The sequence below is a fragment of the Heloderma suspectum genome, chromosome 8, assembly GCF_057233095.1.
Source record: "Heloderma suspectum isolate Gila_16-S chromosome 8, 16-S_ref, whole genome shotgun sequence".
NCBI lineage: Eukaryota > Metazoa > Chordata > Lepidosauria > Squamata > Helodermatidae > Heloderma > Heloderma suspectum.
This window is the reverse complement of record NC_139465.1, coordinates 17,762,589-17,778,495: the sequence shown is the minus strand read 5'-3', so window position 1 is coordinate 17,778,495 and position 15,907 is coordinate 17,762,589. Positions and strand designations below refer to the sequence as shown.

Here is a 15,907-nt window from a genome sequence, read left to right as displayed (position 1 = left end):
TCAGAAAGAGAGGCCCTTCTTATTTGTCCACCCATGAGAGCAGTCAGGTGGGTGAACACAAGTGAGAGGGCCTTCTCTGCAGTGGCTCCACACCTCTGGAACAAGCTGCCATCTGGAACAAGCTGCCATCGGAGCCATGCTCCGTCATTGCAGACCTTTAAGAAGGCCTTGAAAACATATTATTTTACCTTGGCCTTCTATTGATATGACTGCTACTGTTGCTGCTGTTAACATCATTGTTGGTTTTATTGTTGGTTTTAATTGTTGTTTTTATTGTTGGCTTTTATTGTTTTTATGTTTTTAATATTTTAACTGTTTTTATGTATTTTATTGTTGTAAGTCACCTTGGGAGGGCTTCTGCCCTGAAAGGTGGCCAAGAAATATTTAAAATAATTAAAATAAATGTTTTATTCTTTAAACTTCTAATGTTTGGCTTTTCCCTACTATTGATTTACACTTGACGGTTATCTCTTCCCAGGATTGCAACTGTCTAGCAAGCCAAGCAATTCTGCTGAACATTTTGCTCAAAAGAGAAGGCCCGAATTTCATTACAAAGGAAGGTATGATTGCAGGAGGCAATTTTGCACAACCATTGATGAACATGAATAATGGACATCCACACTGCAAGTTGTGTTGCTATTTTCCTCTCCATTAAAGCACCATTTCCCATTCTATTTCAAATGGGAAACAAGCATTCATACACTGTAGAGTGGAATGAACCGTTAAATGTATTAACTCTTTTAAATAGTTTGCACACCATATGTTGCCTGTTTATAATTCCAAGCATGGAGTTTGGGGGATGGGTGGAAATAAATTTCATCTGCTAAGCTGAAGCTGGAAGGCAGGTTATATTATGTTTGAGTTTCTTGGTGTGTAGGATCTGTATGTTGCTTTTCTATGTAAATATATTATCTGAATGTTGTTGGAAGCTTAACAAAGTTTTGAAAAGAGAGCTGCACCCCACTAAGAATTCCTGAGAGAGAGAGAAAGAGAGAGAGAGCGCAATCTGATTTATTGATCTTAATTCCAGTGTGTACACATTTCAAGCCAAACATTTATTAGGATCTATTTGTAGAAATATTTACACCTAAACCAGTTTTCAATATTTTATACTGCTTAGTTTCTAATTCCATTATAATGTTCTTTTAAAGATCTAATCATCATTTGTAGAACGTTCCAATAAAATAAACAGTTTATAAAATGTGTTGCTGGTATTGCTTCTCAAAGAAAATGTTTGCATAATACAGTCAAACATATTCAGGCTTTTACCATCCTATACACACTTACCTGGTATTAAGTCCCATTGAGCACAGTGGGAGTTACTGTTGAGCAGAAATGGATAGGGCTGTCCTACAAATGTCACATCCCTTTAAAAATACTTCCTTTTGGACTACAGAGAAAAAATCCAATGGCCAGATGTATATGCATTTCTCTTGAAATATATCATGATGAACTTTCTCGTGTTGCTAATGAAAAATGTAAATCGAGTTGCCAGCCAAAATCTCTATCCTTCCTTCCTTCCTTCCTTCCTTCCTTCCTTCCTTCCTTCCTTCCTTTATTTAATGGCTAGTTCATATATCCCATTTACTTTACTTTATTCATAAGTTAAGAAAAATCTTATTTTTAACATTCCGTTAAAAGAATGATTCTGTTGTACCTATCGATTTCCCCTGTTGTAGCATTATAGGAAACTTAAATGTAAAAACAAAAAAACAAAAATTAACATGAAATACTATTCAAGTAATAATATTTAACTAATTATGAAATTCTGCAGTAGGGTTATAGTGAAAATCTGCACTGGGATTCATAGAAGCTGGGTAATTCAGTACAGCTGGTTGCTCAATTTTTTAGTTTATCTAACAAGTTCCAGCAAAATGACCCTTGTGGCCCAGCTCTAAAAAGCTGTACAAATAAGGGATTAGGAGGAGTCTTACCTACTGCTCTGTTAGCAGAAAATCTCAAAACAACCACAAGCCAGCATTGCACAAAGTCTCAGTATGAACATTTAATATTGGTATGCTAGTCGCTCAACTGGAGTTAAACTACATAACTATATGTTAGGTTATAGATTGTAAAGGCAGCACTACAGGTTACAATTGCCAAGGGAAACCTGATGCTACAACTCTTATTTTCTGCCAGAAACCCATGAAGTGTGTAAGTGCAACATTCATATGCATGCATGTTCAAACACCTTCATACACATGTGCATGGGAAAGTGGGGCCCATCAGGCATATCCTGCCTCCAGAGTAATGGGGGGTGCTGCCCTTGTACCCTGCGATAAAATGAACTAACAGTGTAGCTCAAACTCACTGTACAACTGTCATATACCTCTCCCCTTCTCACTTTTTTTTGTCTTTTTCATTTCATTTGTGAATTAGGCACGGTGTCTGATCATATTGAAAGAATCTATCGAAAAGCTGGCAGCAAAAAGCTCTGGTTTGTATACAGTGTCTTTTGGCTTCATGTTAATATTGTTGCATCACAGTTTTTTGCAGTCTGTGCTACACATCTTTATGTTGCTGCAGTCTAAGCCAACGTGTTCATGTAGACTTCACAAGAGCTACATTGTTTGGGGTTCTGATGCATGAATCTTAATAACGTGCCATTTTTTGAGTGGTGGCCATATCAGCCGGGTCTTAATTTGTAGGAAAAGGAAGGTGAGGGCTTAAGTCCTAATTGGACCTCATCTGGAAACCCTTCCTCTTAATCCTAGGTTCTTGGACATTCATATGGTTCAGAGTCGAGTGCTGGTACTGAAAAACAGATGCCAGGACTGAGCCCTGATAGCAGCTATATAAAGAATTGCATAGAGTTTGAGTGCTAGTTAAGAGAAAAGAGCACAAATAGCCTGTGAAAGAATGCATTATTTATAATAGGCAATTTATGCTGTTAAAGGTGCTATTAAAACCCCTCATAATTACATCAGAGTGGATGTTATGAATTTGATGGAACTTGTTCTTTTCACTCTGAAAATTAGTCACCTGTTAAATTACATTTGCTAAGCTTTTAAAAAGATAGATTATTTTTAAGATCCACAGATGTCATCTGCACCTCCCATCCAGTTATGATTTCTTTGATGCCCTGCTTTTCATTCAGTGCATCCAGTATCTTTAGAATTTGTAAGTAAGCCGTATGGTTAAAACAGGAGGACCATGCAACAGTGTGTTCTTGTCTTTGGCCATCTGGCTTTGACTTAGGGCTCCTTGAATATTTCCTCCTCTCCCTTTCTAGCTGTGCATGAAAAGAAGTCTAGCAATTTCAGGGGGAAACTTGTTTCAGTCTAGGGATAGAATGAATCTGATGTGCTCTCATTAATCCAGCCAGTGGCCAGATACTGCACTGCTGGATCTGTCTAGTTCAGCATTCTATTTACAGTAGTGGCCAGCCAGATGTCTCTGGGTTTTCCCAAGGAGGGCATGATGGTAGCAGCCATTTTCTCTTTTGTCAGCAGCATCAAGTATTTAGACAGATGCAGCCTCTGTATATGTGGTCCATTTAGGTATTGTGACCTACGTTCCATGTATTTGACTAATCCAGCCTTCAACAGTACCAAGAGGGATCAGAAAAAACAGCTGTAAGCCTAGAAACCAAAATAAAAAAAGGAACAGTTGCACCAACTGAATTCCCAACGCATTTCGACACTGGTCTTTATCAAGGGAAAAACTCTTAGAGATTTTTCCTTTTCTGGAAAGGTAGAATAGTTTTCAGTCTTCTTTGGAAGAAGCAAGGGAGAGGGAATCCTCCAGAAAAACCTTTAAGAGTTTTTCCCTTGATAAAGACCAGTATCGAAACACGTTGGGAATTCAGTTGGTACAGCTGTTCCTTTTTTGATTTTAGTCCAGCCTTCCCCAACCTGGCTTTTTTCCAGATATTTTGAGGGAAGACATGATAGAGGTATGCACTTTCCATCATCCCTGACCATTGGCCATACTGGCTGGGGCTGATCAGAGGTGTAGGCTAAAATATATGCAGGGATCCCAGTTGAGCAAGGCTGGTATAATCCTTTTCTTTTTTTAAAAAAGATCTAATTCTCTTCCTCAAGACACCACTGTGTCTTGTGGCAGAGAATTCCATCAAATTCCACCAGACCTAAAAAGGATATTGTAGAGTTAGTAAATCAAGGAACTGGAGCAACTCCCGTATGTGGAAAGGTTACAAGATCTGGCACTGTTTAGCTTAGGGAAAAGGCGAGTAAAAGAAGACATGATAGAGGTGTACAAAATTATGCATGTTGTGGAGAAAGTGGATAGGGGAACATTTTGCTCCCTCTCTAATAAAACTGGACTCATCCCATGAAGCAGAAGAAGCTTCATAAGAAGCAGAGATAAGCAGATAACCATAAGAAGCAGAGACATCACCTTGCTGACAAAGGTCCACATAATCAAAGCTATGGTTTTCCCAGTAGTAATGTATGGCTGTGAGAGCTGGACTATAAGGAAGGCTGAGTGCCGAAGAATTGATGCTTTCGAACTGTGGTGCTGGAGAAGACTCTTACGAGTCCCCTGGATTGCAAGGAGGTCAAATCAGTCCATCCTAAAGGAAATGAACCCTGAGTGCTCATTGGAAGGACAGATACTGAAGCTGAAGCTCAAATATTTTGGCCACCTAATGTGAAGAGAAAACTCTCTGGAAAAGACCCTGATGCTGTGAAAGACTGAAGGCAAAAGGAGAAGGGGACGGCAGAGGATGAGATAGCTAGATAGCATCACTGATGCAATGAATATGGACTTGAGCATGCTCCGGGAGAGAGCGGAGGACAGGAAGGCCTGGCGTGCTATGGTCCATGTGGTCACGAAGAGTCGGACATGACTGAACGACTGAACAACATCCCATGAAGCTGATTGGTGGGCGATTCAGACAGATAAAAGGAAGTACTCCTTCATACAGCGCATAGTTAAACTATGGAATTTGCTGCCACAAGATGTAGGTATGGCCACCACTTTGGATGGCTTTTAAAGGGGAGTAGACAAATTCATGGAGGAGGATAAGGCTACCAATGGCTACTAGTCCTGATGGCTACTCCAGTATCAGAGTATACCTAAATATGCCTGGGTATACCAGTTGCTGATAGACATAGGCAGCCTGCCAGTCATGTGCTGTTGCACTGACATCCTACTTGTGGGTTTCCCACAGGCAGCTGGTTGGCCACTGTGTGAACAGAATGCTGGATCAGACTAAAGATAGGCTTCTAATCTGATCCAGCATGGCTCTTCTTCTGTTCTTATGAGATCTGTGAAGTACTGTGTGACTAACACTGCACGCCCAGGGGGTCTTTCCACTTCAGATTCACAGACACCCGTTCCCACCGTCTTCAGAAATGTCTGAAGTATCTCTTGAAAGTACGTGGAGTACTGGCCATATTTTCAACAGAATAAATGTGGAAATAGTTTTCCTTTGAATTCCTCTTTCATAATTGTTGTATGCCATATCTAGGTTGGTGCTACGTTGCAGTGCGGTATACATTCAGAAATTTGCTGCTTGTTTAGCCCCTCATATTACAACTTTGGTAGTCCATGGGAAGCAGGTAAAGTGCATAGAGGTTTGAAACAGCGCTGCTTGAGATGTGCCAGCTTATTTGCATTTTGATGGTATTTGCGTGGGATTTTTTTTTTTTTTAAATGCTTTGCTCTGGATTTTAAAGAGTGTGTGCACCCATTGTCTTGGAAGTCGACATCAATTTGGCTGATGGATTTTGCACTAACTTAGCAGGATATCACACACTCATTCATTAATTTTCCGGATATATTATTGTTTCAGCCTGTGTTAAACAATGTGAAACATCCAGTTCTATTGTGTATCTTTTATTTTAGGAAACAGAAATAAAGTTCTGTTTGGTTTTCTTTTCTAGGAATAGCTGTGTTAATACCCAGTCGCTCTTAATAGCGGCAGCCCGTTTTTAATTCCAGCGCTTTACAGGGTTCTCCTTTCACTCTATACACGTATATAACATCTTTCCATTATTTCTGCTGAAATTAATCAGCAGCCCCATGTTGATTTATCTCTTGTTGGACTGTATCATTTCAGATGTGGGATTGAATATTGGAATTCTCCTGCGTCTATAACACTGAGGTCTTCCCTTGCTATGGCTGCTGCCTCTGCCCTTTCTACTGCATGCTCCATAGTTGGAGATGCTGATATGGTCTGGCTCATGTCTTTGCTGTGCTCTATCCTGCCCATCTTGCCTCAGGGAAGGAAGCTGGAAGCAGCTGAGGCAGAGCATGCATTGATCAGCCCGTTGGCAGTGGGACTGAAAAACACTGCTGTCCAGAGGCACTGCATACCCAGGAACTGGTGACCCAACCCCCTGGCAAGGTGGGTGTGAGGGCCTGTCCCTGGTTTCCTTGCTGCAGACCTGGGAACTGATAGTTCAGTTCAGTCCAGCTCTCCTTGCCACATTGGGTGACAAGCAGTGTGACCTGACCCAGGTAGGGTAGGCGAAGGCCAGCTGCTGCTTCAACATGTCATGTCATAGGAGGCACTGAGGAAACTTCTTTAAGAAATCAAAAATAAGGAAGAATTTCTTCCTGGAGTGCTTCATTGACCCTTGGTAGGGCAGGACTGAGAGGTCCAGGTGGCCTTTCTCCCTGGGGAAGATCTACATAATTGGGCCCTGCCTGCCTCTTTGTGGGAGGTGCTATCCTGAAAGTTCTGGAATACTGCTGAGAGACACAGAGAACAGAAATTCACCCTTTCTCTCCCACGTTAAAAAGAGAACGCTCCTTTCAACTATATATGCACCATACAAGGGAGACAGTTCTAGATAGTTCTGAAAGTATAGGGATGGGAGTTGCTGGGTGTGTGTGTGTGCAACATTCAAGCATTTGCTTTCTGGAGTGTGAAGAGATACAGTCCAGCAACAGAACATCATAGGGCATATCGTTCATTCGAAGAAGTGGAGATTAAAATCCATATGATCATGTTTTTCCTGCTGTGATTGTGCTGATCACATGATCATCTGGTCAGTTTTAATTTTCATTATGTGTTGGCTGACTCTGTAATATATTTTTCGATACCCATTAATGAAAAAGTAAGCTTGCATATGATCAGCTTATCACCATAAAAAATGGATCATCTGAATCAACCATTAAAAATTGCTCTCTTTAGCAAGAGGCTACCAAAATTGGCTGTTGCAAGTCATTGTTTACATATGATACCAGTGTGGTAGGTTATGCTTATCTTTCAGACCAGAAGATTGTCACATGCTGTTAAATATGTTTTACATACCCTGTCCTTTCTCTTACAACAGAAGATTATCTGTTTTCTCAAGAAGCTTCTTGAGAAATGTTAAATGGTTTGATTTCCTTTGCAAAAATGGAACAGTACAATTTGGTTGAAAATGCCTGACTATTCAGAAAAACCAAAACACCCCCCTATGAGAGAAATTTTACTGAATGCAAATTGTCAGAGGTCTGAAGCAATAAATGTTTTGTTTCTTACATAATGTTATCAAAACATCTTGCTGTAATGACAGAGAAAAGAACAGCAATGTCTTCTAATGTAATATTCAGTTTAATGAGTTCAAACTGTGTTCCCAACACAGCCATTAGAGTGTGCTTGCTTCAGTGGTTAAATAATTCAAAATTTAGACTCTCCCCAAAAAGATATTTTATGAAGAGACTGCTCAAGTCCAAAATAGCATATACATATTGAAATGTTTAGTATTTGAGGATGGATCAAAAATGGCAACAAAATTTCAATCAGATTCTTGAATTCATTAAACTAGTGTTTGATTTCCAGCTGGATTGCTCTGTTTTCTGCCCTCAGGTCTGTTGTGCGCTTCGCAGCAAGTCTTTTATGTAAAGTAGTGGACAGCCTTGCACCATCTATTACTAATGTTTTAGTTCAGGGCAAACAGGTAAGTCTGTATTTTTCAGAACTGTTAATCAGGCAAAATATGCGTGGTAGATTTCCAAAGTCACTTGCATTCTATGCTTGAAAAGAAAGAAAGAAAAGGCATAAAAGAATTAGCTGGATCCAATCTAGATCATTGCTACTCTGTAAAACCTTTTCATAGGGAAAATGCAAGTATCAATTCAGGCTCCTTGTTAACTGTAGTTAACAAATTTGTTTTGCTCCATGATACATGAAGAGAATATTCTGGGTCAAAGCAGTACTACAGGAATCAGTGTGCTTATACCACATGCACAGAACATAATGCTGTCATGGAAACTGCTCACCTGATGAGATTTAACCATCCCTTTAAATGCAGGGTCTTGTGCCTTCCAGTAAAAACTTACTCTGGGTTGTCACACACAGATTTTATTTGGCTTCTACCTGCTTCTTTCCACTTTATAGTCTTGCTCCCAGCTAAGAGATACCTGCAGAGTGGTTTTTGTGGAGGATATATCCCTAGAAAGGTAGCTGACCTCCCAATCTTCAGGACCCAACTTTTCTTCCTCTGCAGTAAGGTTTCCAAATGGTTATGCACTTAAGTGGGTTTTAGAATTTGCAGTATTACACCAATCAAGAGCACTTGCATATTCGAAGATAATGTGAAAAAGGACAATACCGAAGTGAACAGGCATCTCATAATGAAACAATACTATACTTCAAACTTTTCAACTAGCTCTACTTTGTGGAGCTGGTTCTAAAATATTTAGGGGAGGACTCTAATATGCATATCTCCATACATTGGACAACAGTTCCCCAGGAAAAGGCAACAATCTGTCATTGTTCCATCAACACCCAGGACTTTTTCAAGGTGTATGCTAGAGAAAGAGTGATCTAGCTGCTGGCATACTAGTACGATCAGCTTCTAGGGGCCAATGCAGTTTAAGATGTTAATTTATCCTTAGCCAGTGTTAAGGAGACTCACAAGGCCATGTGCACTGAGAAGTACTACATCTGAAACTAGACTTCACTTAATACCCTAAAAGGAATTTCCAACAGGGCTTCCTTATCAGTTTAAAGAGCTGAGACTCTGCAGAGTTTATCACCTGAAAAGTATAGATGGTGCATTAAGATATGGGAAATGTAAATGTTTTTGTAAGAGACAGGCATTTGCATTTGACAAGCAGCTCAAGGAAAAGGTGATAATTACTTTGAGACCCACATTTTCTAGGATCGACACTTGAGCAGGCATACACACACAACTGTATGTAATTCTAGCAGCCTGCCCTTACAGGAGGCAGTGTGACTTTATAGAGGGCTTTTCCATCACAAGCGTACTATGTAATAATTTATGATAGTCTGTTCTTATGTGGCATGGTTTGGCACTGTTCATTGTCATCTGCTTTGGCTGTACCTGTCCTTGCTCCAGATCACTTACTGTTTCTTTTGATTGGGTCAGAGAGCCGGTAAAGATGTAATGCTGCCTATCTCTTAGCATTGATTAAGGGAACAGACCACAGGATTGCACAGTCTGTCCCCACTTTCAATTCCTGGTTAGAAGAAAAGCATGGTTAGCATTAACCTTACCATGGTTAACACTGGTGCAGACATAACGACTAACCATAGCTAAAGCTGTGTTGTTGTTGGTTTGTATATGTGAATGGAGGGGTTGGGGAGAGCGTGATCCTCCAGCCTCATTATTCGTTGCTAAAGGGACAGGCAGCATTATGACTGCACTGACACCAAGGGTGTATGTATATGTGGATAAGATACTTAAAAGTCACAAAAGCATGATGCCTTGCTAACTAATCTAACTCTTGGGATTGTATCATTGCATTAAAATGGGGAAGAGAAAATACTGTGGAGAGCATCATTTAGATATTAAGGTTCAGGATCATCCATCCAGTATCTGAATGTGATTTATAGTTCCTCCCTTTGCCCCCTGCATTATCTGAATTGGTGCCCCCAAAATGCCCCTCTTCAGCTCCTCTCACCTTTTGCTTCCCTCCTGGGAACTGAACTGAGAGCTGAAGGAAGCTAATAGCTAAATAAGACTCTGGGGGCATGGATGTCTAGATGGAACACTCCAAGCCTAGCAACCCCATGATCAGTACAGACCAAATGATGGCCCCAGAGAAAGATTGTTGCCTCCTCCCACTCTCCTAGAAATGAACTAGAAGCGTTATATTTTTTATTATACCTGACCATTTTTAATCACAAGGAATCAACAGGGCAGATTAAGCCTCTTTCTGAACATACGTTCTCCCAAGTCGTTATTTTACGCAGGATGATGCTTCTTTTTGTTACAAGATGGTGTTTTAATACAAAATAACAGAGGCATGCAAACCTCCTTTTACCCATCAGCTGTGAATTTAACTCACCAAGCTAATTATCCTCTCCTCTATCTGGCACTGATGCAAACAGGGAGAGCTGAGTCTAGAAGGTATAATGAATAAGGAATCCTTCACTGCTTTCCTGTTTCAGGTTGTAACTCTAATTGCTGTTAATATATTCCTTTAGGTGACTCTTGGGGCATTTGGCCAGGAAGAAGAAATTATCTCTAATCCCTTGTCTCCAGGCGCAATTAAGGACATCATCTACAACAAATGTAATTTACAGGATGAGAGGGAAGCTGTTCTTCAGCAAGAACTTGTCATTCATATTGGCTGGATCATCTCCAACACACCTGAACTATTTAACGGCATGCTGAAGATACGAGTGGGGTCAGTAAACCAGTGGCTTATTCTGTTTGCAGCAGCATCTGAGGCTCTGTTGGCTTTTGCCTTCCAAAGTATAGGGGTGGACACACAAACAAAACAGACAGGGCAAACTGCTCACTTCTTCCTATGTATGCCATTACAATTAGTTGATTAGACAATAAAAAATAACACATTTTGATTGACTGATAAAAAGATAAGATTATTACAAATCCATGACCAATTCACAGGGACAAAGGTCTGACTGTAATTTCTACATGTGAAAAGCGTGCCAAAAGAAATGGACAGGGATAACCCTTGCAAAGGGCCGCGGTGGCTTAGTGGTTAAGACGCTGAACTGCAGACTGGAAGGTCGGCAGGACAGCAGGTCAAGACCCGAGTGCTGTGTGACGGAGTGAGCTCCCGTCTTCAGTCCCAGCTCCTGCCAACCTAGCAGTTCGAAAGCAAGAAATTGCAAGTAGATAAATAGGTATCGCTTTGGCAGGAAAGGTAACAGTGTTCCGTGCACTCGGTGTACAGTCATGCCGGCCACATGACCACGGAAGCGTCTTCAGACAGCGCTGGCTCTTCGGCTTAGAAATGGAGATGAGCACCACACCCTAGAGTCGGACACGACTGGTTGGGGACACCTTTACCTTTTTTTTTTTTTTAACCCTTGCAAAACTGTGGGCACTTGCCTCAACAGAGCCAAATCCCAGATGGCTGCCAAAATGCTCTAAAAATGGCTGATACCATCTCATAATAATTTAATAACACAGCATGTGGTCTGCAATTGGTGGATTTCAAGTCACAAAAATTAGTTCTGACATAATTAAACCTTTTTAATAAAACAAAATTACAATGCAGCTGAAATTTCAAGATGGCTGAAAAATTCAACAAATGCTGATTTGGTTGTATAATTATACTATACAATTGTGCCTCTGATTAAAAAAAAATAAAATCTGCTGACCAATTAAAGTAAGATTTAGTGCAAGTACTTACAGTACCCTTGCCCAACCTGATGCCCTCCAAATGTGTTGGACTGCAACTCCCATCATTCACTGAGCTGGGAAAGCTGGAAGTTGTAGTCCAACACATCTGGAGGACACCCGGTTGGGGAAGGCAGATTTATAAAAGCAGCAGGTGGCAAGGACCAACCTAGAAAGGGCATTTCCTCCTGTTTGGGCAAGAACATGGAATGCCTTTTCTAAGATGATGCTGAATGCAATACATTTGAAGAAACAAAGGAAATATGATTTTTCTTTAGAACTATTGTTTGTTCTCACGTGCACACTTATTTGGTTTGATTTATCAACGAGAACTCATATGGTTAGTTGGTTAAGATTTCTGTTATCAGGCAACAAATAGCCTTAATTATATTCTCTGTGATCCACTGAGGATGCCTGCTTAGTAACACAATCTGTGTGTCAGGTTCAGACAGCATGGGTGTGTGAAGAAAAGTATTCCTGACAGCTGTCCCCAATTGCGGACTTCCTAATGCAGATTTGCCCAAGTCCAAGCCTGAGCATCTTTTGGAAACCTTGTAAGACCCATCGGTTTAGGCTGACCTTTCGTGCTCAAAGTTAACAGCACAATCCTAATATGTCTACTCAAAAGTCAACCCTATTGAGTTCAGTTGGACTCACTCTCAAGTAAATGATGTATAGGATTGCAACTTAAGTCAACGAAGGATGGGGACATTTCAGTAGAAGTTTAATTTGAGGGAGTTCCATTCTACAGAGGGTTCTTTCTCTTTTCTATTGTTGCTTTTCATAGCCATCGTGAGCCTTTTGGGTTGAACCAGGCTATAAAGGCAAACCAGTCAATCAAAAGATTTCATACTGATAGGGAGATGACTACTCTTGTTGATGGGTAAAGCCCAAAGTTACCTGGCAGGCTTTTTTTCAGTCATCGGATGTTCCCTGTGGCAAATCCTCTGTAATTTATGCTCTCCTCTAGTGTCATGCTTATGCTGTTTTTCCAGTGGCACTATAGATTGTTATGCTGTCACAACTCTATGCTCGAGCTCCAACAACACAGTAGAAGACAATAAATTATGGATAGCATACCTTGGGCATGGATCTAGCTATTCTGCTTGCCTAAAGGTAGCAGAAACCTGAGACAATGCCTCTTCTCTCTGTGTTAATCTTTTGATCTCAATTAATTGCCATAGCAATTAGAAATGGGATGTTCCATTCAATTCTATTTCATACAGAGGCTGTAATTCACAGTCCACTTAAGGCAGTGCACGTATGCTTGAACAGGGGCATCCCTGTTGGCTTCGGTGGGAGTAAGCCATTTGATTTGAAGATTGCCATTTTACTCCTTCAGTCTCTCAAAGCTAAAGCTTTGGATATCCAACCGCTGTGATACATTCAGTGCCACAAATATCTGCATGCAAGCCAGAGGAGGAGATGTGTGATATGCCAGCATAAGGTGTAAGCATCCCGGTTACAGCATTACATAGATGTGTCATTTTAAAAGGCCCTAAACAAAGCTTTAAAGTGAAGTTTGTTTTTCAGAGCTTTATGATGCTATATTTTCTTCCCTTAGATGTTTCTGTCTTGTTGCTAGTTTACCTTCTCAGACTGAATTTTAATTTATTTCCATCAGATAACAGCCTCTTGCAGGTTTTTTGGTTTTTTTTTACTGAAGCTTCCTTAGACTTCATGCCATCAATTTATGCCTACCATAAATAACCCTCACCCATTTTTTTAAAAATTTTGTGCTATATTCTCTTCTTGTTCTGGATGAGAAATACCACCTTTTCTACTTAAACATGTTGTAAATATAGGGCTAAATAGCACGAATAGATACTGTTATCCACATGAATAAAATAAATTACAGGGTGCGATGCATTCTTACTTCTGATTTATGTTTTTAAAATCTAAGTCTTTGATAGAACAAAATAGTATTTAAAATGAATCCTTTTGTGTTACTTTGTTTCTATACAACCAAGGATATTGTGCCTTTCTGGCACACAGCCACACATATTTTGCTTTTGCCACAGGTAGTTTTTCCTTCATTTTTTTAATCCAAACCCTGGAAAAAAGTTTGTCTTTAAATTCCATGGTAGGCCTTCATTCAACAAAATGCATCAATAACTAGGACTGAGTTCCTTGAGTTTATCCAGCACTGAAAAAGAATAATTACAAGCCAGTATATGAAGCAGTGAACGTGGCCCAGGTGGAATGTGGTTGAAATCATGGCTGAGCCACAGACTCCTTGGGTATCCTTGAACAGATGCTGAAAGGCCTCCCTCATAAAGGCTACTCCTCCCTCAGATCTCACCAGCAGCAGCCATTCCAGCAGGCTGAGCTGAGGCAGATAACAGGGAAAGCAGAGCCATTCCACCAGCCCTGCTAAAAGAATTATTCTCCCCCTCTTCCTTCCCCATTCATTTTTCCTTGTGTGTCATGTCATTGTAGACTGTAAGCCTGTGGAAAAGGACTGTCTTATTTAATTGTCTTTAGGGCTGAGGAGCATCATAAAAATACTTCAAATAGATAGATAGATTAATAAAATAGATGTCCTGTTTCTTACAGGAAGAAGTAACCAATCAGCATATGAAACAGGAATTGTCTGTAATTTGACTCAGAATCATTGTTGTTTGATTGATTGCGTTGGTGATAATTTTTCGGCCTTGCTGTGAGTTAGCATTTCCCTCTGACCTCATTGCTTATGTTTTTCTCTCTCTTCATCCACGTGTTTATATACCCAGTCCACAAAACTTATACCATAATACATTTGTTAGTCTTTAAGGTGCCACAAGATTCATTGTTTTTTCTGCAACATGCTAACACTGCTACCCCTCTGGATGTTGTTTCACTGTATACTGCTGTCTAAGAGACAAGTTGTGTCCATAAGCAGCTTCTTCCTGTGCAAGTTACTTAGGGTGCAATCCTATGCATCTTTAGACAGAGAAAAGGCCTAAACATGCATAGGATTTCACCATTAGTTGCTGTCAAGGGGCTCACCTTTTCCTTTTACAAGCTACTTAGATGCATGTAGATGCTGAATGCTTACTTGGGTGCTAATTAGGTACTGGGATGCAGGAGTCAGCTTGCTATCTCTCTAGTTTTCAGGGAGCATGCTAAGCTCGTCTTAGGCCAGAACAGTTTCACTCCTCCTGCAGTTTCACTTCAGCCACCTTTGTTCTTGACAACTTGATAATAGGGTTTCTGTAAAGAGTGTCAGTGCGCTAGGGACAGCATTTGTTTGAAGAGGCCTATTAAATGGCTGGATAAAATATTGATCTAATATCCTTAAGCCTAAACCCTGGACACAAATGAACCAATTACTTTTAGTACAAAGGATCTGCTTAGACCACCATCATTCTCTCTTTTCTTGTACCAATATGGGCTGTAACACCCCAATACTTTATTTTAGTTACTTTTAGTTTTGTTTTGCATGTTTCAAAAAGTCTTCAGTTTTCCAATAATTTGGGGGGGGGGGGGGAATGAGCCGAAGTGATCAGGAAGTTTTCCAGGTCCAATGCACTATTACTGTGTTTAAGTGATGGTGTATATTCCTGGGAAATAGTTTATAGCAGGAGTGGGCAACTTGTGGCCATCCCATCCAGATGTTTTAAACCTATAACTCCCATGATCCTTCACCATTGGCTGTGCTGGCTAGGGCTGATTGCTGCTCTAGGCCAAAATATCTGGATGACCACCCCTATTTTAGAGATATTACAGGGCATGGGCCAAGAGCTCATGATACAGCCACCTTGCTGAAACTAAGTAGACCTGGGTCTGATCAATGCCTGGATGAGAGATTGCCTGGGAACCCTTCCATGGTGAGAGAGAGTTGGGATATAAATATATTAAATAATTAAGATAAAAATACAACATGAACTAACTTCCCCTTTTTGAAATAGTCCCTTTTTTAGATTTTCCGCATATCTGGGAGCCCATTTCCTTTCTTGTCTCAAGGTTAATTCCATACTCTGTTTCCTTTATTTCACCGTTATCATCCACTCGAGTGAACAAAACTAACCTTCTCCCAGAAATAGTATTCTGGCTTGATAATAATTACATCTAGTGTCTCATTATTGATTTGTGTGCCAGCTTTCATGCTGAAATAGATCCAGATCCTGACAGCCCCATTACTGTAAAGAACTCCAGTCAAATATATTCTACCCAGGCCCTGTCAGTCAAGTTTTTGCAGGCAATCCCTCTTAAGGTTTGGAAGGGGTGCATGTGTGCCATTTTTCATCTCATCTTTTATAGTGCAAGAACATCTCCATGTAAGCCATTATGGATAGGGAAAACTTCAGTGAATGGAATGCTTCTCTTCTGTTGAATTAACTGTGTCTGTGCATATCTTTCAGGCTGTTTTTCCAATGTGACTCCTGTACTGATGTATCAGCACAACACTG

General features: G+C 40.4%; 1 protein-coding gene across 13 annotated transcripts in view; it reads left to right on the top strand.

The window, feature by feature from the left end:
• Positions 1–15,907, top strand: part of PHKB (phosphorylase kinase regulatory subunit beta) — a 203,902-nt gene that overhangs the window by 170,874 nt on the left and 17,121 nt on the right. For 12 of the 13 annotated variants that reach the window (XM_084813030.1, XM_084813038.1, XM_084813033.1 and 9 more), the window contains 4 exons: positions 479–560; positions 2,380–2,437; positions 7,766–7,856; positions 10,352–10,554. In XM_084813030.1, coding sequence (XP_084669156.1) covers positions 479–560; positions 2,380–2,437; positions 7,766–7,856; positions 10,352–10,554 — 434 coding nt within the window. Of the gene's footprint in view, positions 1–478; positions 561–2,379; positions 2,438–5,434; positions 5,526–7,765; positions 7,857–10,351; positions 10,555–15,907 lie in introns of all 13 variants that reach the window. The other variant, XM_084813043.1, reaches the window with a different exon arrangement.